Source organism: Neopsephotus bourkii, unplaced genomic scaffold (assembly GCF_033783945.1).
Source record: "Neopsephotus bourkii isolate Nb327-2 ecotype Australia unplaced genomic scaffold, CSIRO-AGI_Nbou_v1 NB_357, whole genome shotgun sequence".
Taxonomy (NCBI): Eukaryota; Metazoa; Chordata; class Aves; order Psittaciformes; family Psittacidae; genus Neopsephotus; species Neopsephotus bourkii.
Genome location: NW_026900863.1, coordinates 592381 through 618291, shown reverse-complemented (window position 1 = coordinate 618291; position 25911 = coordinate 592381). Strand labels below are relative to the sequence as shown.

At 44.4% G+C, this 25911-nt stretch overlaps 1 protein-coding gene across 10 annotated transcripts in view; it reads left to right on the top strand.

The window, feature by feature from the left end:
* KCNIP1 (potassium voltage-gated channel interacting protein 1) overlaps window positions 1-25911 on the top strand; it is a 404820-nt gene that overhangs the window by 335105 nt on the left and 43804 nt on the right. Inside the window, exon 1 of one of the 10 annotated variants that reach the window (XM_061348407.1) lies at window positions 8246-8482. The exons of the other annotated variants lie outside the window; for them this stretch is intronic. Coding sequence (XP_061204391.1) covers window positions 8374-8482 — 109 coding nt within the window. The 5' untranslated portion in view covers window positions 8246-8373. Of the gene's footprint in view, window positions 1-8245; window positions 8483-25911 lie in introns of those variants that run through there. 10 annotated transcript variants of the gene reach the window in all.

Sequence of the window (25911 nt, the reverse complement as noted above, 5' to 3'; positions counted from 1 at the left end):
CATCAAATTGATGTCTCTCTCTCCAATTTAGAGGCAAGGATGTTGTGTGACTGTTCTTATGTATCTCATAGTTGGAGCTGTGCTGGCAGAAGCAAAACCATCCCACTTCAAAAGTTCTCCTGCTTAGCATGGATTTAGACCTATAGCAGAAACTGCTTTTTTTGTTTGTCTATGTTATCCTTTACAAACTTGATAGTTTAGAAGGTGTAACTACAGATACTGGCTTTATAAATTGGTCTTTTTGTTCTTGGTTGCTGTTTCTTTGCAAATGATGAATTGCTGAGAGTTTTGTTGCTTGGCCCAGGCTTGCAAAAGTTTCTGGGTTGGTGCCATTTGAGATATGATGGATCTGAAATAATTAGTATGGCACTACTTCATAATTCACTGTGATGTATCTAAAATGGTGTTGGTTTTGTACAGTTTCATAATTATTTTCTGAATTTATTACTCTGTTCCAGTAGTAACCTTATTTATTGTGACAGCATCTATTGCAGAATAATTATGCAAATAACTAATTAAATAAAATCTTTCAAGCTGGGGGTAAAATAGGAATATGAACAGAAGAGAAAAATTAAAACTTCAGTGCGTGTAGTGTAGAGATTGTACAATGAAGATGAGATGCCTGTAAAGAATCAATGGTAATATTTAAAGATACTTTGTTATACAACAGATCAGTAAGGAGAAGGAAATACAGGCTTGTTTAGAAAATCCTGTTCATGTATTCACTGCTTGAGGCCACTTGGAAATAAGAAACAGCATTAAAAGTGGTGGGAAGACATAGAATAGAATCACAGAATCAACAAGGTTTGAAAGACTTTAAGGTCATCAAGTCCAACCATTACCCCAGGACTGCCAAGACCACCACTAAACCATGTCAACAATGGAACAGTATCCTTCAAATGGAGAGTGGTTTTAGTGTTTAAGCCTGTAATCCATGTATTGTAACTTCAGTTCACTACTTAAAGGGAAATGGGTAAATAAAGAAGCTGGAAAAGAACAGGTCCTCTAAGAGGAGAGAGATCACCTGAGGTGTGATACCTGTACTGCTGGCTAAATTCTATGTTACCATACTGGTACGATAGGAAGTGTAATCATGCTCCTTAGTACACTTACTAAATAATTACACAGACATTTAGTGAGTTGCTAACCGTCTGCCTGGTATGGGTGTAACCAACATAGATGTACCTTATGGCACTCAGTGTAGTTCTGTGGCTTTTCATGCACAGTTGAAAGATCTGTATTTTTATAGTAGAAGAAGCAGTGACAACAAGTGGCAGCTTTGGAGGTTTGGGTTGAACATCAGAAAAAACCTCTTCCCTAGGGAAGTGATGCAGCACCGGAGGTAGCAGCTGTCTCCAGTGGTGGGCTTGCTTGGAGGTCTTGAAGTCTTGACTAGTCTGGCACGTGATGTGCTGCCAGCGAGGCAGCTCGTTCTCTGAGCAGCAGGTTGGAGTAGATGGTATCTGCTGTTCCTTCCAATTTACATTTCTGTAAATAACCAGCTCCCTGATCTCTTGCTGTGACTGATGTCAAGAGAAGACCTACCAGGGAGAGGAGTATGAGAGTAGCAAAGTGTATGTGGTTCTGGATGGTTTCACTGGTTTTAGCCTTCAGGGTTTGTTTTTTTTTCTTTTACCAACAAGGTTGGAATAAGCAAAAGACTTGGTCAGAAGGGACGTCTTAGTAGTTATCAGCAAGTTTTCATGCATTGGAAAGGTAAATGCTTGTCATTGGAGAAACTAATAAATAACAAATGCAGTTATGTCAAATAACTGGGTATGATTGATGTTGAGCAATTTTAATTTTGTTTCTAACCTGTGATGCATCATGCATCAGTTTGCTGTGATGTTAACTTATGAACTTCAAAGTCTTTGATAATGAACTGGTAGGTGTCCCCTACCACTCTTATATACCTAATGCAATATATATCTGAAAAAACAAAGCCCATTAGGAAAAATGAAAGTCTGAGCACAGAGGTTCTGCATTGTTAATATCTATTTTATTAAAACTGGGAATGAAACTGTGACAAGCTGATGCCTATGGAAAATGTATAATATGGGGGGAAATCCATAGGGGCTGAGAGAATCCCTGCAGCCTGACTTGGCAGCAGAGGCTTTTAGCTCTATGCCTCTTCACTGTCCTGGTTCTGAAAGCAGTTCTCACCAGTGGCACAAGCGGTGTCACATCTCCTCTTGCTTGTGGCAGAAATACAGTAAACCAGAAATGGTGTGTCACATCTGTCTTCTGATCTTTGTGGGCTCCTCCTTACTGCCACCAGTTACATGTGTTTGCTGATGTCAAGAGTGCTCACCTCTGAGTCTGGGTTCCAGGGGAAATGCCCACCCTGATGCAGGGCTCAGCACAGGCTGGCTGCAAGGACTGGTGCGGTGGCGTTCTCCCTGCTTGGGGAATGAACCTCCAGTATAATTGAAACATCAGGGTTTATGTTTTTGTGCAGTTTCAGATTGTGCCTGGCCTCATCCTAGTCCCTGCCAGATCTGTCTGCATGTTACATGCCCTTTTTCAGTGTTCCTCATTTCAGACTTGAAATGCCCTCTTGTGCTGTTTCTTTTAACTTTTTACTTCCTATGTCCTACTCTTCTCCTTGCAGCATGTGTCCTCCTTGACTTTCATTGTCTGTTTATACAGAGGATGGTGACAAAAGCCCTGCAGCCTTTCCAGATCTCCCTTCCTGGTGCAGCTGAGGTCACTAAGCAGTCGCTAGCATTTCCTCCAGACTAAACAGCAGTGTTGAAAAGAGAGCAAGCTCAGTGCTGGAGGGTTTCCTTGGCCCTGTCCTGAGAGCAGCCATTGCACTTTTGAAGTCTGATGGAGATCTGGGATCTTGGAGGAGGCTGCTGGTCTGGGGTTTGTTGCTGTGGTTTGTGCAACCATGTTGGTTTACAAATAAAAATGCAAAGAAATGAGTGAAAAGCAGAGTAAATAGAAGGAAAAAAGTGCAATAGGGCCTGAATTCCTGTCACTGATATTTCATAGTTGGGAGAGGTTCTTATTTACCCATTCATTAATAGCCTCTACTACCCAGTAATACCCATTAATAGCCTGTTAGTCCTTCAAGGTTACGTGGTTTCTTTAGTAGTTGTTGGTCTTCTGGTTTGAAGCTTGCTGGGAGGTTCACTTTAGCTTTGCCCTGTGGGGTCCATCACTAACAGTCACCAGCTTCTGCCATCATGAGGTCCAGAGTCAGAGGCAAAGGCCTCCAGCCAGCAGTTTGTGGGAACTTGAAAGGAGGATGTGCTTTTCTGTACCCCCAGCTGGCCTGGAAAAGTCAGCCATGATGTGTTGGATTTCTGGAATCTTTCCAAGAGATTGCTCTGTTTTTCAGGTTTGGTGATGGGAGTTATGCTTACAGGCACATCAAAGGCTGGGAATCGCTAGCTCAAGACCATCCTCTTCCAGGGCAAATGGTGTTTTCCCAGTCCTGCTTCACTGGTTGTGTCCTTAGACCCAGAAACGTCCTACTATTGCCAGCAAGCCCGGAGATGTTGATAGAACAAAGACAGTAATTCCTTTACGTGAGTCAGGAAAATTGAACTAGGGGAGTCATTTTTGATGGAATTATAGCTGGCTTTGTTATAGCAGAACACTTTATATTATGTCAGGATAAAGGTTCATCTGCCAGTTACCTCCCTGCAGCTACACAGTGAGGAAAGGGCAGGCTGAGGAACTGAGCTCTCTATTCCCAGCTCCCTTTGCACGCAAGAAAAGAATCCAAATTCCTGTATTATCAAAACCAGCTAATGAGACATTTGTGCTTCACCTCTCATTACAGAGAATGTATCTCTAGTGACAAGAACAATAACTGGTAATTAGCCAGGACTTTCAAACCTGCTCCTAGCTGGTGAATAACTGCCAGGAAACCCACATGGGATACGAAGCTAAATTAATTTGAAGCAGACAGGTCAGGATAGAATTGTATTGGTGCAAATGGGAAGGGGCCCAAGTTCATTGTCACCAAATGCTAGTTAGTTTAACTCGAGGTTACCTGTACTTTAGACAGGGCCCTAAGCCATCACTTATTTAAATATCAGATTTGCTCATTTACTCCTAGTGTTATTTTATGTTAACAGTACTCAGCAGTTAGCAATCAATGGGTTTTCTCTCCACACCGTCTGCAGATGGCACAAATGACTTGGGGCTGGTCAGATCCAGAGAAATCTGAGAAACACCAAAGGAGTTTAATCCCCTGTGGTGAACAGGGCAGATGAACGATTATTGTCTAAGGCAAGCTGACCACAAGCTGCAGTTTAAGCCATTAATACCATTGCTTGAGACTAGGCAAGTTAAAAGCACTCATGAGAAAGACCTTGTTTTCATTGTGGGTTGTTCCTCTTAAAGCAGCAATAAAACCCACTAACTTTGTGCATGCACAAAAGAAATCATATTAGATAAGTATGTGTGGAACAGTAATACCATACTTTTGATCCTGTAGCCACCTGTAAATGATCTCATTGTGCCATTTCTAAGGTACAACAGAACTGGAAGGGCTTTGGAGGTCTGCAATGTAAATAGATTTATGGACAACAGCTGTGTGAGAAGACTGTTCCTGATTGCTAAGTATCAGAAGATCCATAGGCAGAGGTGTTCTAAAGATGCTTAAAATAATGAACTGTACAGGAAGCATCAATCAGGTGTTCCTGTTTATTCTTTATCATAACACAAGAGCAAAGGAATATTCAATCAAAATGACAAATTTAATATTTAGGAGTTTGTGCCAAGCTAGTCATAGAATACTGCTGAAGTGTTCTTACAGCTGTGTGGGTAAAGAGAACATGTTCTGCTGCGTTTGTTTTAAAACAAAGTGAGGAGACAAACCTTATGTGAAAGCATAAATGTGTTCCAAATACCTTGGTCACTGAGAGAAGCTCCTGCTGTGGGGAATATCTCTTTTCTTAGTTGCTGTGATTTTCACATCTTCATGTGATGTGTTCCCCCCCCTTCTTCCCAATTATAAGAGCTGATTATAGATTACATAAATCATTTATATGATTCATCATAGCAATTCTTTTATTACCAGCAAATCCTTTTCATTACATGTTATTTTGATTGATCTTTATAAAGTTCCTACTTATGTTCCCAGAGGGCACTTATTGTGCATACCCAGCAGAAACCTTTTTGCAGTTAATTGAGGCATTCAGCCCCCTTTGCTGCATGTGAGACGTGTACCCAAGACATGAGCAAGAACATCTATCTCTCTTATCAAGACATATGGTGTTTTAAACATCTGGCTTTTTCCATTCCTCTTTTTTTTTGGGGGGGGGGGGGGGTTGACAAAAATAAAGCTTACTGCTCCACTGGTGAGCTTAACCTTGTCTGTATATAAATAGGAAAATGTACTCCAGTTGCTGTTCTACAAAATCTGGTGTTCAGTGGCTATGGTAGAAACCCAAGCACTCTAGTTTGTGCTCTTTATTTTATGTGTGATTCTACTTGAAAGCATTCAGTCCCTTGAGCTGACCTCTCTGAGGATAACAGTGTGTGTTTTGCAGCAGACTTAGGAATGTTTGGGAAGCACTGATCCAAAAGCTGCTGCAGATCTGCAGAATGGTTTTCAGGCTGTAGAATACTTAGCTAAAAAAAGATCTGAAAAGTAAAAATCCCACTCTTCTTATTTGGCATTGGTTTGGGGTTCTCATTGCTCCAGGAGTGACTCAAATAAAATACCTAAGAAACTCTTGATTAATATTTGTGCCTCTTGTTAAGGATCGATGATTCTGTTTCTCTGTTGGAGAGCTAAGCTGAGCAGCCTGCCTTTGGTTTCAAGCACAGAACCAGTTTCTCACATTAGCTCAATATTACAGAAAAGGAGTGTTGCTGTACCTCAGGGGCTGAGCTGGGACATCAGAGAGGAAAGATACTATCTTTTACTTAAATGAGTCCTTATAGTGGACAAAACACAGCTCAGGATTTGGGTCCATAGGATTTGCCACCCATAAAGCAGCTGTAGTCAACCCTTTAGTCACTCCTGATGATTTGAATCATAGAATAGTTAGAGCTGGAAAGGACCTTAAGATCATCTAGTTCCAACCCCCTGCCATGGGCAGGGACATGTTTAAATAAGAGTAGAAAGCTGATTTAACCATGGTAGGGCAGTATGTGGCTTCCAAGCTGCATGAATGGGGAGGGATCTGGTGCTCTGCCTGTCAGGCAACACTTTCCATGAAACATTAGCATGACTTGACACCAACACATCGCTAACATAAGGAATTCTGGTTCTTGAGGCAGTAACAAGCAAGTGAAGAATGAGCTGCATTACTGTTTTGGGAAATGATGGAGAAGCAACAGCATCCGGGAAGATCCTCTGGGTCCAAGGCAGTCCCAAACTAGCCTGAAGGTCCTAAGGGGGAAAAAAATCTCCTTCAGTATTCCCTCCAAGCCTGTTTAAAAACTCATGATTTGGCTTTGACCCTGTCTGATGTATTCTGAGCTGCTGGGATGCATGAGGTCTTCTTGCAGTGAGGATTCTGGGGAATCCAAAACCAAAGCGTTCTTTTGCAGTTGTTTGTATCAGGAACACCTAAAGAATTACACTGTTAGACTTGGAGTAAATTGCAGTAACACAAATAGTGGAACTACCAGTTTTTAATGCCCTTCCCCATCCCTCTTGCTAAAGTGCTGCTGCAAGGCTTTAGAAGATCTAGAGGTGGGACATTATAGTGGGAGAACTGTAGAACTGCAGGAAACAGGATGGGCAAGAGAAACAGGACATGACAGAATAAGGAATTATCTAAACATTTTGGGTCTATTTATCATGTTTCTCCTTCATGATCTTTTCTACTTGTTCGGGAGAGATTTGTCAGTGCAGCAATTTTAGTTCCTTGATGGTTTTATAGCTAAATGCGTTCATCTGGGAAATAAGAACCATAATGTGGCATCATAGGCAGTCAGTCATACAGCCAGGGCAATAAAAACCTAATGTGGCAAGATAGAGTACCAAAACCAGTCCTTTGGTCTAAAGAACTCATCAGCAGAAGTGGCTTTCATGTCATTCTATTGAGCTCTGAGTAGGTAGATGCTAATGACAGAGAACCCTGGTAACACAAGTGTGATTTCTTCCTTGGTCACCTGCATACAGAAGCTCAGTTCAGTATTACTTGTTGACTTGATACGCTACCAACTTGGCTTTCATATGAACACCTCTAAGCAATTCAAGCACATTATTTAATGTGATGCAAACAGCCCCTCTGAGGTTCTGCACCTGATTTTAACTGCTGGGCAGTAGTTTAAGGTGGCTTCAGAAGAGGTTCTGAGAGCAGAGTGTGGGTGAAAGCTTCCCCTGGTCAGCTGGGGCTACTGCTTGCCTCAGGTGTGGAAGCAGTATGGGGAAAAGGACTGCCTTTGAGTCCTGTAAAATAACAGGCACTGGCTATCTCTCTTCCGAACATCCCACATGGGTTAGCCAGCATCTTCCAGTAATAGTGTGCTTGAAATATACAGCCTTTATTGGTGGTGTGATCTTACATCTGCCATTCTGATAACACGCTCGACCTGTCACATGTTCACTCATCTGTGGTGATAATGGAGAAATACATAACTGACTTAACTGGAGAGCAACCCCCAGTGCTACCCTGTGCCAGCAGCCTGGTGAGATACTGAAAGATGAACAAGTGCAAGCGCATCTGTCTGCCTTAGCTGCCTGCAGAGGATACTTGTTCCAACCAGCACTGGTTCACCCTGATGTCTGAATAGGTGATAAATGCCAACCAAATGCACTCTTTGCTGTCCAGCAGCTAACCCAGGGGAACAGTTTGGAGCTGTTGCTTACAGAGTTGCTGTTTAGATCCTGTGCTTTATGTGGGTATAGGCATGTATGTGGGAAGTGTGTTTATGAATATCCCAGCATCTTGGGGGGTGGGAGGCCATAGTGGAAATTAAGACAGGGAAAGACCTTTTCTTTTCCCCCTTATGATGCGCTATATTCCCTTATGCAGTGCAGAAGAGGCATTGACAAAAGCATCTGCATTGGCAGAACTGCTGAGAAAATCCCCAAGGCAAAAGTTGGCTGGTATCACAGATGCTTAAATGAAGAAAAGGCAGAGATGTGCAATGTTACTGAGGTTGACAGCATGGGGGTAAGTTGTTCAGGGGCACAGTGAAATCTTGAGAGAATTACCAACAAGTGACAAAATCTAAACCCAGAGGTTATGGTTAAATGCAGAAAGTGCTTGTGTGCAAGAGAAAAAGCAAGTGAGGGAGGTGGAGAGGTTGAGAAGTGGAATGTGAGAGTGAGGAGGGGAGAGGGAAATGCACTGTACACTGAGCTGAACAGCAGGGAGAAAAGCTTCAAACAGGATTTCTCAGCTTTAGATGTCTGCAGGCACACCAGTAGGTATCTGCGTGGTGCCTTAAAGGATGTGGACGAAAGGCGAGTCGGAGGGGCTCCAGACTTTGGGGATTGTGGTGGTGGTGTGCTCCTCTCTGAAACTTTTGCACTACCTTGGGCTCATTGACTTGTCAGATGGTAAGAGAACTTCCGAGTTTTCCTGCTCCTGTTTACTTTTGTTTAAATCCGTTTTGGGAAAGCCACTGCAGGCAGCAGACGGGCTGTGGGAAGGAAAGCATTGTCTGCCAGTGCACTGGTGTTCAGTATTGTCTTTGTCTGTATTAAGAATCATTCAGGCTGCAAAGAGGGAATTATGCTTTATGCTTTACTGAGGACTTTTGTTTGCTTTTAGTATATTATCTTCGAGAGAATCTGAAGCTGTGGTTATTTTTGTTTTGTGTATTATTTTACCAACTTTTCTTGATTTTTCTTGGTGTTACCTCATTTTCTCTCCTGAAAATAAATTAATGCCAACCTAGAAAAAGGCAAGTCTCTCTTGGGGTGGTGGAAGCACAGCTGATAATTCCGTGCATAATTTCAGATGGCTACCTAAAACAGTTGTGACTTTTGAAGGTTTAAGACGTGATGGAATGCATGTGAACAAACCAAAACTTCTCTGTATTTGCTATTGCAGACGCTTCAGCAAAATAACCTAGACAGAAACATTCCTGTTTTCACTTATTGAACTGGAAGATTTGATCTCTCTTCATCTTACCAATGTAATGAACTTTGTTTTTCCCTAAAGGTGTTCCTGGCTGAGTAAAGCATGTGTGTGTTAACAGTCAAGTGAGCTCTGGGGACTGTATTATTTATTCTATTTATACAGAATAATTTTAATATATATATATATATATAGGGATGTAGGTGTCGTTGAATTTTGAAATAAAATAAATTTTTGATGAAAGAGATTGTTTTAAAACAGAGACCCCCAAGTCACTGAGCGTATTTTTGCTTTGATCACTGTGCCCGTTTATCTAGCAAAGGAAATAGCAGTGATAAAATATTAGCATGGAGACCCACATTACTTTATTCAGATGCTATCTTTAAAATAGGAGCTAGTGAGGGCTGTTGAAAGATTGAATAAAAGTCAAGGAAATTTAGATATGAAATATGTTTTGCTGGATAATGTTAAAAGCAAGAAAAGCAGATGGGATTTTAACCTTGCTGCTATAAAATCAGTGCTGTTGTGTAATCCTGGAAATCCTCCTGCAGGATTTGGAACTAATAGGAAAAATTGCCCAAAGAAGACTTATTTAGTTTGAGAGGACGGAAATTGGCATGGATTTGTCATGACATGAATGTTGATATTCCTTATTACAAACTGAATGCGACGGGAGCTGTAAATTTATTCTCAGAATGTCATTAGAGTTCCATTATATAATTAAAAAGAAATTAAGATCTGACAATGACAACTGATTTCATAAATGGCAGCAGAAATGCTCACCTGAAATGCAAGCTGTCAAGTGCTGAGGCAATGGCATTGCTGCCTGTTTCACTGCAAGAACACTTCTGTGCCTTCTTTCCGGACCTATTGACTGTAATTCCAATGTCTGCTCTTTCCAAAGCATTCTCTTTCCCAGAAGTGTCTCCCCAGTGTTTCTGCAGCAAAGTTAAATGTGTGGCAGGTGAGGAAGTCATCTGTTCGAAGACACCGAGCAGAAGTGAACAAATGGCCTCAGCTTGTAGTCACCTGCAGGTTGCAGACAGCAGTCAATAATCACTCGATCCATACGAGTGCAGAAGAGTACAGCTTCTTTTAAGTCTTAAGGGAATCCTGTCAAAATTACTGATAGCCATAGCTCCTATTTGCTAATGGATTACCTGACAGTGTATAGGGTACACTTAATATACCTTCTTAGCTGTAGGTGTTTTTTTTCTTGGATTTCTGTTTTCTCTGGCTGCAAAATGGCTCATGGGGAGACCAAGACATACTTAGTACTCATTAAATGATATGAGCATCTGTTTTTACCTTCTGATCCTGTACCTGTGCTAAGAATTACTTAAATGGCTGAATAGTAACATTAATGTAGTGCAGGTGATCATTTCTGTAGTGCAGTGCAGATTTCAGTCACTCCTTACAAGTGGCATTAGGCTGTTTTCTTGGCTGTGCTAGGAGGCAGCAATAGGAAGGGTACAGTGGGTGTTTATATTGCCACGTAAATATTTCTAACATCTTTACATTCACTAGAATATAATGATTGTTGCTTTCTGTTCATAAGCATCTAGAAAATCCATATAGTTTCTCCTGACTGTGTAAATAACGCTAAAGTAAGGCACTGAAATTGCCTATAGACTTCGTTCTTTTTAAAACTAAAATTATTCTGTTTCCTGTAGATGGAACAGGCTTTCTCAGACAATGTTCTTTTGTCCTGGTTAAAGAGGAAAAGATAAAATGGAGTGCTGATTCTCCATCAGTCTAGCATAAGAAGCAACAGTTATGAGAGGGAAAGACAACAGTAACTGGGAAATGTGAAGGTTCAGAACTTACTGCAGCTGCGCTCACGTGTGCCCAGTTCCACCTTCTCTCACAGCTGTGCTCCAGAGGTGAGGTCCCATCCTTGCTATCAGCTCATTCAGGAGGTTGACTGGGAACAACTGACACCACAGCCATTAGGGGCAGTTTTCGTCCCTGAGCACAACCTAAACCTGTTGAGCATTTTTAATAAAGTATTAAACCAATAGGTTATTTTTTCTACTTTGTTTTGTCCACCTGGAACGCAGCTGGGACAAGTGCCTGTGAAATGGTGCCCTAAAAGTCAGCCGAGCAGAAGAGCTGCAGTGAGATCAGACCTTTGCCAGCTGCACTGTGTTTTCCAAATTCTGTATGAAAATGTCCCCATTTTACAACCCAGGGAAGGGTACTGGCTAGGTACAGTTTAAAGGCAAAATTTGCTAAACCAGAGAAAGTTCTGCAAAGCACAGGGCAGGTTTTGGTGACACCAATAGACACAGAATGTTGATGACTCTTTGCTTTATCTCACTGTGCTGTCTATTGGGGTCCATGTTTGCAGGTTGTGTCCTTGCTGCCATTCTGTGCTGTGACAGAGCTCCTGCACTCCCACAGGGTTAGTTCCCAGCTCCTATAGAGCGACTCATGACCACATCCAAAGGTGGGCTAAGAGCTGAAAATGGGTTTTCTTTAGTGCAGCCGTGTATCCACAAACAATTATGGTTTACATGTTTGGGGAAACATCTGGGGAAACCTTGTATTAACTTGTGGTTAGAGACCAAAAGCCTCTGTCAAGTGAGAGTAAATTCTGGCTGTGCATTTTTTTTATGAGTTTGGCTTTAACCCAGCTTCTTTGCAAAGCATCCATCCATCCATCCTACAGGTAGGTACCTCTGAAGCACTCATAAAGCATAGTTCTTCTAGTCAGAGGGATCCAGGGCAAATATGAACTGTCCTTTTGGACTAGTTCAGTATTGATTCAGTAATGCATATGGCAGGGTGCAACCCCCTCAAAATAAGTAGAGTTAAAATATACCATCAAGTATAATGTCAGGGATTTAGCTTTTTAACAGGAAAGCCTTTATTCCTTAGCTGAAGTCACTTACATTAGCACAGAAGATGAGAAGCAGGTGCTCAGATATTTTCAACTGAATAAGTAAATGTACAAATTGGCTATTTCAGAGGTGGTTACTGAGGTGGTTACTATACGTGTCTGATGCAACAGTATGCCAGAAACACACTGCCAAGGGGTAGATTTCAGGTGCCACTGGAACTATTTTGATACAATTTTCAATGGAGATAGAGCTTAAAGGCAGTTCCTTTCACTAGAGTAAGTGCTTCCAGAGCTTTCCAGTGCACCCCTTCTCATGTGATGTGTCAAATACATGATGTTATATGGAGAGAGGAAACAGACCTTTGCTGTTGTACCAATTAACCCTTAAGGTAATCCAGACCTCAGAGTGAGAGGCTTGTTCTTCATAATGCTTTACTTAGGAGCAGCCGAGTTGAAAGCAAAACTAGCTGAAGCAGGGATTTTGCCTGAGTTCTGATCCAAAGTAACCACAAAGAGGGAAGATACATGATCTGGTAACTGATCACCTTAAATTGCCTTTGGTACTGTTGCAAATTCTGAGGCTGGGAATAGCCAAAGGCAAATCACACCTGATATTGATTTGATTCATGAGGTACTATATGGCTTTAAGTAATAGTACCCAAAACTTAAAGCTCCTGAAGAAGAGAGCAATTCTGCACAAGAGGCAGACCAGGGTTCCTGCTCTGGCTCCCACAAAGGTATTTATTGCCCAGCTGCTACAGATGCTAGCTGGCCTGCAGTGAAAAGTGTGTTCTGTCTGGTTCTCTTAATTTGATACGGTATTGATTAATCCAAATGTGGAATAGGGATATCCTTACATAAAAGCTTTTGTGAGAGCATGTTCCTTCCTCTTGTTCCTTCCAAGATTCAGATTGGAACTTCAAGCCCTCTTCAGAGAGAGGGAAGGAGGAGAGAGATTTGAGCAGGCTCGAAAGCGGACTCTCTTCTCCAGGGTATCCCCTGTGAAGGTGCTGCTGGTGCAGAGGCTGTATCAGAGCTGAATCAACACATTTCGTTACAGCTTACCTGTATTCCTGTTCAGTTATTCCATTGCTTGTACAGATGTCTTCATCTGAAGCAGAAATCGCCTGCTCTCTTCCTGCCACCCCAGGCTGTTCAGAGGCAGAGCTGGGGTAACCTCAGGCCCCATGCAGCAGCACGAGCACCTGCGTGTGGGGTCAGTGCTGGGAGGCACTGCTGCAGTGCCCCAGAGGTGTCAGTGCTGGCGGAGGCTAGAGCAGTGCACACATACAGGAGCCCTGTTCTTTGCCCCACTGTGGAAATTCCTCTATTTGTTGTATTTGCTCAGTTATTTTTACCTCATAGAGAAGGTTATGAGAATTGCTGTTCAGACTGAAAGGGAGCTGAATCAGTTTGGTAGATCAGTGGTTTGGACTATGGTTCTTACTGCAGCTGTTAAATCCCATAGCGTCTCCATTAGATCTGCATCCCTGGCAGTGTTCAAGGCCAGGTTGGACAGAGCCTTGAGGTGGTCTAGTGCGAGGTGTCCCTGCCCATGGCAGGGGGTTAGAACTGGATGATCTTAAGATCCTTTCCAAACCATTCCATGATTCTATATGATTTCTATGATCTCAGGTTTTTCATGGAAATTGTTCCGAGATTATGTAATTATTCACTGTGCAGCAGGAAACAGTAAGACCCTGTCTCTAAGATATGGCAGTAAAAATAAGGTTTTAGAAATCTGAACAAACACCAAACCTGTCATGGATTATCAGCTTCAGAATCTCACTTTATTTTATGGCCAGGGACGTATCATGAACAATGTGTTCCTATGCCTATGTTTGCATAGGTGTACCCCGCTTTCAATGCTTGGCTCATTTAGACACATTGGTAACTTGCAAGACAAAGTCCGACATTCCAAAGGGAAGCAATCAGAAGATAAGTGCCTAAACTATTCCTACTGTTCAGTCTGAACACTTTTGAGTGAGGATTATTCATATCCTTACAGTAAATACTGCATAATCTATACCCATGAGGGGCCAGATACAGATACAGCCAATATGAAGTTGGGGGTTCCTGGGTTTTGGTGTTTTGTCCTTGCTCTTCTTGCACAGCCTTTTGTGTCTGGCACTTTTTCAGATGGGCAAGTTAAACCTTTTAACTAGAAGGGGTTGTTTTAGCAGCAGAGATTCTGCCTCAGCCCTCTGATCTACGGAGGGATTCAATAAGTAGCTATAATTACTTATGGTTATGTGTTTATCAGAGCATGTTGTATTACTCTGCTTTAACAGTGAGGCTGCCTTTGAATCAGCAGGCATTGACCCAGAAGGAAATGGTCATGGTACAGCACAGTCTGCACTGCATCCTGTGTCCTGCTGCTTCTCAGTGCTTTTTCCCTTTAGGGACTGCTGGAGCTCCAGCATCAGGTTGAGGAATTGCATCATCTTCTGACATGGAAGTGGGCAGAGCGTGAATGTGCCTGCCTGTGTTGGTGTGGGGGTCTGGGGGGGGAGTGATGGGGTCTGGGGGGAGAGTGGTGGGGCCTGGGGGGGGAGTGATGGGGTCTGAGGGGGAGGTGGCGGGGTCTGAGGGGGAGGTGGCGGGGTCTGAGTAGGGGTTGAGGTGGAGACCGGCCGTGGTGTTGGGTTGGTTGCTGTTGGTGGGCGCAGTCTCATTGATGCGACCATCCAGTTGTAGAAGTGCTGGGTGGAGGTGTAAATTCCCGGCCGTTGTGCTCTCCCACAGCCTTCCCCCAAGCTGGTGACTCCCACAAGCCAGAAGAAGTCAGAATTGTTGTCTTTGCACATGAGAGGACCACCGCTGTCACCCTGAGGCAAGGAGAGAGGATGAAACTGGCATTAGGTGGCTGCTATCGGCACTATGGCTGGTTCCTGCTCTCTCACAGCACCCGCCAGAGCTGTGTTCACTGCACAGAGAAGCTCTGCTCAGGTGCTGGAGCCTGCAGAACCTTGTCTGGAGGGGGCCATGGGGCTGTAAGGTAGGGCACGTTCTCATGTCTGCACAGTGACCCTGGCTGTGTGGAAGATGGGGTGTTCCAGGACTGGATGGGGCAGAGTGCCAGGCCCCTGGATAGGGGGGTCAGTGAGCAAGGACCTGCAGATGGAGAGGTGGTGGAAGCCCCAGCAGCAGTAGGGACAGCGAGGTGGGAGGGTGACTTGCCAGGCTGAGCACGTTGAGGCTCTGTTTGGGCGCTTGTGCCCAGGCTGCCCGTGCTGCTGGGGTTGACTTGTCGCATGCTCCTACCTGGCAGCTGTCGATGCCACCCTGCGGGTAACCAGCGCACAGGTTGTGGGTGTGGATGTCCCCTTGATACCACTTGCTGCTGTTGCAGGTTTTGACATTGATGAGGCGCACCTTGGCCTCCTGCAGGACAGTAGCTGAGCTTGCAGCTGTGGGCACAGAAGGGAATTAACACTCAGCAGCTCATGGCCAGTTCTCTTCCCTTTCCCCAGTGCTTGGCATTGCCTCTCAAGAGGCACTGGACCTGTGTTTCCCATCTGTGCTGCTCTGCAGAGCGGGTCAGGCCCATCTCTCAAGGCAAACATCCCCACAGCGTGACTGTGACTTTCACCTCTGCTGTCAGGAAGCCCAGCCCATCTCCCCAGTGTGCCAAGCTTGCCCTTTGAACATGAGTGCTTCTTGGGAGCTCACATCTTCCTTTCCTGGAACCCCAGCCACTGATGTAGCAGTCTTTCAGCTGGGACACTCTCATCGACATGTCCGGCACACAGATAAGCTGTACGTAGTCGTTGCACTGGAGAGGTCGGTCCAGTTCCAGCAAGGCAATGTCATTCTCCTGTGTAACCTTGTTGTAGTAGGGGTGAGCAATCAGCTTCCTGATCTTGCGCACCTGAGCCTCGGGGCCCAGCTGTGTCAGCCAAGTGGCCCCGAGCAGCACGAACCACATCTGGATATGCCTGGAAGGCAGATAAGAAAGGGTCACTGGAGCAGAGCCATGTGCCTTCCACTTCACAAGGGTGAGAGGAAAGCAGTGCTGCAGAGGGTGCGACTGTCCCTGTGTGCCTTAGGCTCAAGGAGTGTTGAGTTGGAGGCTGCTAGGAAGCAATGGCTTGAACCCAGCCTTCTCCTGAGCAGTCTGTCAGCTAGGCTCTGCAGTGACCAGCCATTGGGTGTGCTGCAAGGAAATGGGATGGGAATAACGCAGTGCTGCAGACAGGGCACCTGCTAGTGTTATGGGAATATCCCCGCTCCCTTGTCCTCCTTACTTGGCGTTTATGAAGCAGTGGGCTGCTGTGAGGACCCACTGTGGGCTGATGAGGGACCCTCCGCATATGTGCACCGTGCCCGCTTCCGAGGTCTGCTGGATGCTGACGATCCAGGGCCAGGCCCCTCGCAGGGCATCTCTGCCACCCACGATGCGCTGCTTGCCGTAGTAAGCAGCCATGGGCCGGCGCCCGCAGGTCGCTCTGTAAGCAGAAGCTCATTACTGTCCTGTTCCATGGCTTGCTGGGCCTGGAGATCAGCTCTCTCCCTTCCCCACAGGGTGCTGCACGGACAGCAGGGCCAGGGAACCCTATGGGGCATGCATCTGTTCATCTGCCCCATTTCTGGTTTAGTCCTGTAGACAAGTTGTGCCAGCAGCCCAGGTGCTGACAGGGGCCTGTGGTGCCCACATGGGGTTTGAGAAGCTGTGGTGTGGCACTGGGGGACAAGCAGGCACCCTCCAGTGAACTCTGTAAGAGTTGCCAGGGTCCCCTCCCAGATCCTCGGGCCACTTACCCACAGCTGTTCTGTGTGCGATGAGCAGGCCAGCACATAGCCAGTGAGACAAGGAGAAGGAGCAAATTCATCACTGCCCAGTGGCACATGGCAGCTACAGCAACCGAGGGCTGGTCTGCACTGCTGCCAGCAGCCACTGCCCACGGCAACTGATGTCATAGGGTGGGTGTTCCAGCTGGGGTTCCAGGCGGGGGCGGGGCAGAAGCTGGGATCAGGCACCCCCAGCAGACCCCTGCTGAATGCTCTGCTTGCGGGATGAGGGGTGCAGCCCTGTGCCGGCAGCAGTGCCTGGCTCCAAAACCAGGTGTGGCATCATAGGAAGTTTCCTGCTGCCACCCTGCCCTCTGCGGCCATTTGCCACTGGGTCCTTCCCAAAACCATACACCAGAGAACACTGGTACTGCAGGCAGTGTGCCCATGTTTGGGCAGTGAAGACCCAACCCGGTTACAGCTGCAGCAGGCAGGCAGTGATGTGCCAGACAAGTAAGCTAAGCACAGCAAAGCAGTGTCCACCTTCCTGCACAAACCACAGTGAAATGCAGATGCAGCACAGTCCACGCTAGCTACATCAACTGCAGCAACATCCTCTGGCATGCTCCAAGCTCTTGCTGCCTAAGAGCTCTGTTGCTGTTCTGGGCCAGCACTGACAAGGGCAATTGTGGTACCTGCTATGCATGGCCAAGAACATGCAGTTTTAAGCTCTGGACATAGAAGGATGCTTCCCTCAGTCTCATTTACCAATGCCATTCTTAATGGCATTGGTAAATCCTCATCTCATTAGTCTGCCTTCTACAGCTGTATGGTGGAGACTTGCTCACATGCAGGCAGCATATGTTTTCTTATATTGGAAAAACAGTACTTAAAGGGGGCTGACAAGGAATCTGAGGAGGGACTTTTACAAGGGCCTGTAGGGACAGGCCAAGGGGAATGGCTTGAACCTGCCAGAGGGGAGACTGAGATGAGCTCTTAGGCAGAAGCTCTTCCCTGTGAGGGTGCTGAGGCGCTGGCACAGGGTGCCCAGAGAAGCTGTGGCTGCCCCATCCCTGGCAGTGTTCAAGGCCAGGTTGGACACAGGGGTTTGGGGCAAGCTGCTCCAGTGGAAGGGGTCCCTGCCTGTGGCAGGGGTTGGAACTGGGTGAGCTTTAAGGTCCCTTCAACCCAAACCAGTCTGGGATTCTGTGATTTGGTGTTTATCATAGTTGCTCTATTGCTAACCTTTCTCTTGAAATAACATTCATTTATGTTCATGCAGTAGTAAAGCATCCTGAGTTTCACAGCTCTGTCCAGTGTCCCCTTATGTCTGTGTAAAGATGCCTCACCTGTACATGTGCATAATAAGTTTTATTTTCCTTGTAGCTTATCAACTTCCCTCTGCTCTTTGTGTCACACTTTCCTTCCTGGCTTTCAGGAGCCGTGTTGGCTGGCTCTGTTCATCTGAAATGCTACCTTGTCTTTTTCACTTTGTCGTGTTAATGCCCGTCTGCTTTTTATCATGGTAATGTCCCTCTGCTTTTTATCAAGGGGTTCTAAATGTTACTGCTTTACAGAACCTGTGAGGAACATGAAGCTCTGCTCTTTGCTCCACAGCAATCCCATCCTTCCAGTTTAGTACTAAAACCTACTCTATTTGCTTGCTGGAATTTCTGTGTTCAAGCAAGACCAGCACAAACTGTGTATAAAATAGGTAGCGTTGAAGTTGCTACCTGAGCCTCTTTCCCATGTGTTTTCTTGACCATTTACTTTGCCTTTAGCACATGGTCTGGTCCTTGCAGCTGTTTAGTGTCTCCATAATTTGATTAGTGCCTTCCTGCTTAAGCAGTCAGGAGCTCGGGTTTGTTTAATTATTTCGTGTTAAGAGTTAGAACTAATACGAGGCTCCTTTGCTAGATCTGTTAATGCTCGCATTATCTGCTTGTCACTCTAGAGGGAATGGTGAGGTACTCAGAAGTGAAAGTGGCAGATGTGTGTCCTGACCCATCAGGATAAAGATCTGCAGATACTGATCTTTAGTAAAAAGATTATTAAAGCTATTGCCAAAAGCTGTAACATTTTGACAGATGTAATCATATTTTCCCAATTCCTAAATGACAGTATTGCATTTTCTATCTTTTCTGAAGGGGAGGGGAGAGCACAGCAATAAACTGTGGTACTGGAGAGTAGCAGCTTCTTACTGAAACGTCTGTGGTTGTTACCTACCAAATTCTTTGAGTGAAACATAACAACTGAGTTGCTTAAAAGCATTTACTTTCCTAATAAAAGGTCAGCATCAGTGGGTGCTATATCCCACAAGTACCCCATAACTTGCACAGGCACAGAACTGAAAATCTGTCTGAGGCTGGTTAGATCCAAAACTAAATCTCTTATGTAAAAAGTATGTAAATGCCTCATAAAATTACACGGAAGTAGATGTGGCACACAAAGGACTCCTAGTCCAAAGCAGGGTTGTACCTGTCCATGGCAACATGGCAAACTGTACAAGTATTACTTTGTCTTCAGTCCACCAGTGGGCACAGAGAACAGATGACTGCTTGATCTGTGTACAAGCCTTGTAAAGAGTTCTATGTTCTTTCAGGTTCCTCTTTCCTAGTCTAAATCACTCTTACTTCCTCTGGTCTTTCCTTGTTGGTTTTGTGATTTAGCCCCTGATCATTTCCACTGTTCTTACCTGAAGTATTTATTATTAATGGACCTCTACCTTGCAGCTGTGACCTGACTGCCACTGAGCCCAGCAGAGGGGCTATTTCATGTGCCTGGGGAGGTGTATTCCTGTTTGTCAGTCTGGTGAAGTGTTTGTCTGTGCAGGAAACCACATTGGTCGTTTATGTTCCAATTCTGTCCCACTGTAAGGTTCAGGTCCGCAGCCTGGCCAGCCTGTTGGTGTGGTTTATGCTGTTGTCAAACTTGTAGCCCTTTGTATTTACTCAATTTCAGGTTGTTACCATCAAGTCTTTTCTCAAACTTGCAAAGGTCTCCTGCAGTCCTTTCCAACAGGATGATACCTGTTCTGTTAGATCCCCAGCTTGGTTACAAACATACTGACCAGGGCCAGACCTACAAAAGACTTCAGTGGAGCTGTGTGTCATCCCTCCTGTGTTTTGATGCTGAGCTGCTGAGAGCTGCCTCTCAAGAGCTAGGTACCCAGTTGCCATGTGCCTCGTGGAAGTTTCACAGACCATTCCTTTCCCCAGCTTCCAGAGGAGAATGGTAGGTGAGATAGGCCCAAAAGTGTTACTCAGATGAAGAGGTAACGTGTTCCTTGTTTCTCTCCTCCACACAGGGATGCTATATTGATTCAGTTCTGTTCTACTGCAGTTTTGTCAATTCAGTAGCCCACACTTGTGAGCAGACATCATTGGTTGTTCCAGTATTTCCTGAGAAAGTGAAGGGCAACAAAGTGATATGGCCCTGTAATCTTCCCTTCTCTTTTAGCTGTTTGCTCCTTCCAGGACAAAGGAGAAAGTCCTACCTTTGGTCTCCCAGTTTTCTGAAGGTAGAGAAAACACAGTGAACACAGAAACACCAGTCCTGGGAAGGTCGGAAGTAAAACAGGATGACCGTATGATGGGAGACATCCTATATACTCTGTCATGTTGGATTGACTTTTAGAGGCTGTGGCTGAGAAACCATTCTCTTCTTCCCCTTTATGCACAGTGCAGAGAGGTGTCACCTCCCCACAGGCATGGCATAGCAGTGTAGCAACAGCCCCTCCAGCCCCCTGGTTTGTGTTGATTACAACAAGATGCTAATGCTGTATAAGACATGTGAAAGCAGGAGATGCTGGCTCATTCTGGCTTCCTTGGCTAGCAAACCCCCCAGCCTCTAAGTCGTGTTCTTTAATTGCTGGTATAGCTCTCAATTGCGTCCCTCTATGGCTTCTTAATTTTGGTCTTTGTGTTTCTGATGTGAGGCTCTGAGGGTCCCCACTGTCCATCCAAAATTACTAAGGGGTAATGTCAGGACTACTGTAATACCAAGAAGATGGAAAACGCCCCTCCTCCTCTTCCATGTGACAGAAATACACCACCTGTGTTTTACAATTCCTGCCTAAGTAATCAACAATGTAAGCATTCAGTCCAAGATCAATAATGTTTTATGGGACTATTGCAGGGGTGTAATTCCATCAGTCATCCCTTGGGGTGTATTCTGTGTGTTTCCCCTTCAGCTTTAGCAGTTTTAATTGAATAGATATGGATTTTTAGTCTGTTTGTACAAGAGTCGTTCCATGTACCACATGGCAAGCCTTCTTCTTCAGAAAGCCTCTCAGCATCACCAGACCCTTCTTAACAGAAAGCATCACAGAAGGAGGTATCATGTGCATAACCTGTGACAGCATAGAGGCTAAGAAGTGCTCTTTGATCTCCATTCATATTCTGGAGAAGAGAGTGTAGTGGTGAAAGAAATAGGACTGAAGTAATATTGTGTGGAAAAGCAGAGCCACAAGCACCTCCTCTGAAAGCACAACCACGTATTCCTAAACCAACATACGTGTCATCAGCGAAAAGCCCAAGGGTGCAGACTGTGTGTAAGTGGTTTGGAGGAGTGAGCTTGACTGGAGGTATAGAAGTGCTCTCCATGGAACACTGCAGCAGATGGCCAAGAAAGGAAAGAGATGTGCTTTCAAATGGGAAACACAGAGCACTGGAGGGGCAGGTAAAAAGTAAGCTGCTCTACAGTAGGAGTGCTTATTGTTCTTTGTGCATTAGTGTCTGAAGAACCTGGCTGTTAGAAGTTTGTTAATGGTTTGAAAAGTGCAGACCTTTGTGGTAGTGATGAATAGGCTAGGTATCTATCTATCTTAGTTATTTTACTAAGCATAACTTCAGAGAGGGCTACTTGGGCCTTTCTTAAAAAGCATGGTAGGAATGCAAAAATAAATATCCCAATATACCACAGCAAAGCTGTTAACATACCACACACCATAATTTCATTATTTCTGTGCTCCTGATAATTCCCATGTATATAACAGTGCAGTAGTACATGAGGTTTGTACCTATTTACTTACCTTCCGTCCCTCTTGCTTTTCTTCCTTCAGACTCCTTCCTTAAATCCATCATATTATCTGCTGGGAAGAAGGGTGTTAGAAAAGGTTAATATTCTGTAGTCTATTTTAAATAAATTGAATGGAATTGCATAAAACTTGACGGATATCCTGTTTCATTGCAAGGATTTTTCTTTGGCTTCATTTTTTTCCTAAGATAGAACAGAGCTGATAAGGTGTCATAGCATATTTCAAAAGAGGAGGAGCTGATGATACTTGTTTGCTACAGCTGAAAGAGACTGGACTGTAACATGCTGCATCACATCCACCTTGCAAAGTAGCAAGCTCCAGGTAGCCTCTCTACTTCAGAAACACAGCAAGATTTGATGGAGTGTGATGCACTTGTGCATGTGGATCCACATTGCTGCAGATTGCAGTGGGGTAAATGGGGTCATTGTGGAGAAGGGGGAGGCTTTGGTGCAAACACATACTTGTTTTAAGGAAAAGCTGGTGTGGGTTAAGAAAAACAAATGCACGGCGCTTTCTAAACTGAATGGCAGCATCACTGAAGAGGAGTTTGTCCTTGTGCAAAGCTGATGTCTGAAAGGCTGTCAAAGTTGGTCTTAATTTATGGCCTGTGGAAGTGTCAGCTGTGGAAGTTGGAAATTCCTCAGTGCTGCTGAGCTCGGTGTCAGGCTGCTTGGCAGACATTACAGGTCTGTGATTGATTGGTACCCATCAGATTGGGGGCACTTGATGAGTCTGGCTTTCTGATCTCTCACTGTTCTTTGTCTCTTCCCTTCAAGACCTTTTTCTGGTGTGTTTTGGGATGGAAGAGCAGGTGGATCATGGGGAATTTAGGCAGGAATGTGCATCAGTGCGTGCAGGTTCATTTGTTTAGGAAGGAGAGTGTTTCCAAAACAGTGTAATCAACAAAACCCTCTCCTGAAGGTTAAAGCAGAGTTTATCAGTTTGATCTGGAGGGATTTCATTTCTGCAGGAAGATTATTGGGTTTTAACTCTTAAATATACCCCAGCAGCAAAGGTGCATAGTGTCACCAGATGTGAAGGATCCAGTCTAACCTCGAGTTGTCCATATCTGCTAATCTGCAGGGGAATAGATACAATCTGTGAAGCACATCTTCGCCGATAAATTTAATTAAAGTATTTTGGTAAGTTAGAGACACAAATTGCAGATGCTTTAGGTGAAAAGCTAAGTCTGTCTGGATGCTTGCCATGAGATCTGGTCACATTTTAGGGGGTTAGAATGGATGTCTGAGGTTTGAGCTACATCTGAATGCAGCTATCCTTTGGCTGGTGAGGATGATGAGGAAGTGGTGAACTGTTGCTGGAGCGGATGGAGAGCACCCGCACAAGGGCGAGCTTCATAAGGAAGCCACCTTGTGCCACAAATCTGTCTGAAAGCTCTCTTGTGGAACTCCTTCGGGCAGACTTGGCTACAGAAAAGGCTTCAGAATATTTCTGAAGAGGTTTAAGTGCCAGCTGGTTTTGCTGGGAAGGAATTCAGACACCTCTGTGGATCCTTCCAGCTCTCACAGCTACTACAGGATTTACAACAGGGTGATGCCATTGTTCTCTTCCTTACAATTGGGAAATTGCTTGTGCACTCTGGAGGCTCCTGTGGCAACACACTGATCTTATTGTGGCGTATTTTGCAGGTTAACTTAGTATATGTGCCAACTGTACAATATTGGGTTCTATCTGCTTTAATATACCTCCGTGGTGACTTCTGCACTGTTGTAGTGCAAGATCTCTGTCACGGATGGAACACTGAAATAGTTTGTGGCAAATCTTGCAATCCAAACTAGCAGAATGTGTCTGCTCCAGATATTAATGGTGTTTAACTACCTCCTAATAAGACCTATAACTTGAAATGTTGTTTGAAAATGTGAAATTAAGGGTGAGGTTTGAAAAGATCTGGGGTTTAATCCTGTCTGGCTGCTGTCCTGCTGGGAGACTTGCCAGAAGTCAGTCCCATCAGTGAGGTCTGGGTCATGAAAACAAACTTCTAACACACCTTCTTTGCCTCCTTAAAGTGGTCACTTGTTTGAGTGGAGCTTACTTTAACTTTGCTCTCATCCTATTATGGTGGTGCAATAGTTTGATAATGACAATCAGTTTGATTATTTCATTTGCCACCAGTTATATTTTCTCAGAGCATTATGTATCTGCCTATTTCTTTCCCTTGCATCAAGCAGCAACAATAAAAAAAGGATCTTACCCGTGCAAAGCTTGAAATGTATATTACTTTCCTGATAGAGGCTCTTAAATTGTGCCGGTGTCAGATCTCTCTTTTACATCTGTATAAAGCAGCAAGATGATAATCCAGGCTCTTCTCATGGAGTTGACACATAACAGAATTTGGGGGAGGCGTGGCAGCTAGCAGATTGGGTGTATGCAGCACAAAAGGAGCTAGTGTTTGCTTGCAGGTTAATGTATATACGACTGAAAATCTTCGTATGTTCTCTAGCAGGACGTGATGTTAATAGTGACTGGTTTTGGTTGAGCATATCTATCTGTTCATCTATACCTCCCCCATTTTTATCTGCTTTGGCTGAAATTTAATTCTTATCCCCACAACTCTGTAATGCTTTAAATAATTTATGCATAGCAATTAGCTGCCTGGAAGACACCAAAAGACATGTATCTCACCAGCCCTGAGTCTGTACCTCCTTCAGAATTAAAGCACTCTGCAGTATTAACACCATTGTGAACTAAGACAGCTAACAGCATAGCAAATGGATTCTGTATGCAAGGCTCTGCATTTGTGGACTACAGAACTATTCTGAAATGCAGAATACACACAGCAGTTTCATCCCTTTTGAGCTCCATGTTTCTGGTAAGAAACAGTGAGAGCAGTGAGCAGTGCTGCACCCCTGAGAAGAGGGGATGCCTGTGGTGGTATGCCAGCTAGCCATCTTGTTGCTTTTTAGACCACAATAGTAGGGAACATAGTGTTACTGGATGAATGTAAAATGATGTGGTTTAGAATCTGCTAGCTGAAGTCCTCTGCCTTCCACTCCTATCTGTTTTCATCAAGCAGGAGAGTACGTGTCCCTTTGAGCTCTCTCTGTACCTCCCCAGTTCACATTTTGTGTTGAGAGATGTGCTGGAAAGCATCAGCTGGGGTAGTGCTGCTCAGAGCCACGCTGCATCTGACACTGTGCAGTAAAGTTTAGGCAAAGCTATCCATCTAGTTTATCCTCAGATTCTACAGCTCTAAGTGTCCACTGATGACTGAGATGGAATCTTCTGATGAGAGCAGCAACAAAACACAAAATTAGCTTTATAAATAAGTGTAAGCAGGGGTGCAGGTTCTGCCACCTCCACTTCAAGTTTTGTGAAGATCACAACTATAGGCACGAAGTTCAGAGGAGCCCAGTGCCATTTGTCCTATGAGGAGCTGTAGAAGTTGAAAGAACATAGAAGTAGCTAGCTTAGGCATGAATATATCTTTTGGAATGCTGTTTAATTGAAGTTGTTTATTAGGAAACATTTTTGTTTCACATGAACTCTTGGAAGAAGGATTTGTCTTAGTTACATCAAGGATATGGGATACAAAGGGAGCTGAGGGAAAAGCATTTTCACGGCACTTCCACATGTACGGTTTGGGGTTGTTCTCTGCGCTTCTAATGAAATCTCTAGAGCTGTATTTTGTGTTTAATTCTTTAGATTCTGGGGGAAAACTTCTAACCAGACTAGCTATGAATGATGTTTGAACCTTTCCTAGAATCTTTACTAGAATCTTGCTTTGAGCAAAATGTGTAACAATTCATATTGGCGCTACATGCCAGGTTAGAGCTATTTCTGTCTGTGTCAGCAGTCACCTCTGGGCTCCATGGCGGACTAGATGCAAATGTCTAATATTCATTATTATAAGGAATTAGGAACTGGAATGTAGTTTATCTTGGAGAATGTTAGGATCCAGGCTGCTCATGGTGATTAATGGGTGCTATTTGCAATAATAATCTAAACACAGGCCTGCTTGCCACATAATCATTGTGTTCTGCTGTAGTATCGTGTACTAAGATTCATCACCGTGTAGTGATTAGTTTATTTTCTTCAAGCCCACCTGTACTCTGAACACTTCACTGGCACCTTTGTCAGCTTGGATGTTGACTCATTACAGGCTCCTACGTTGGGGTTTTTTTATCTGCTGTGAACCTGAGCAGATTTCCATAGGGAAGAGTGAAGGAGAAAGGTGACTTTAAGAACAAAACTATAAAAATATGGAAAATCTTGTCTAGGCAAATCTGCCTGCAGAGCCTATCTAAGGTACTCAGACACCTAGTATTCATGATCGC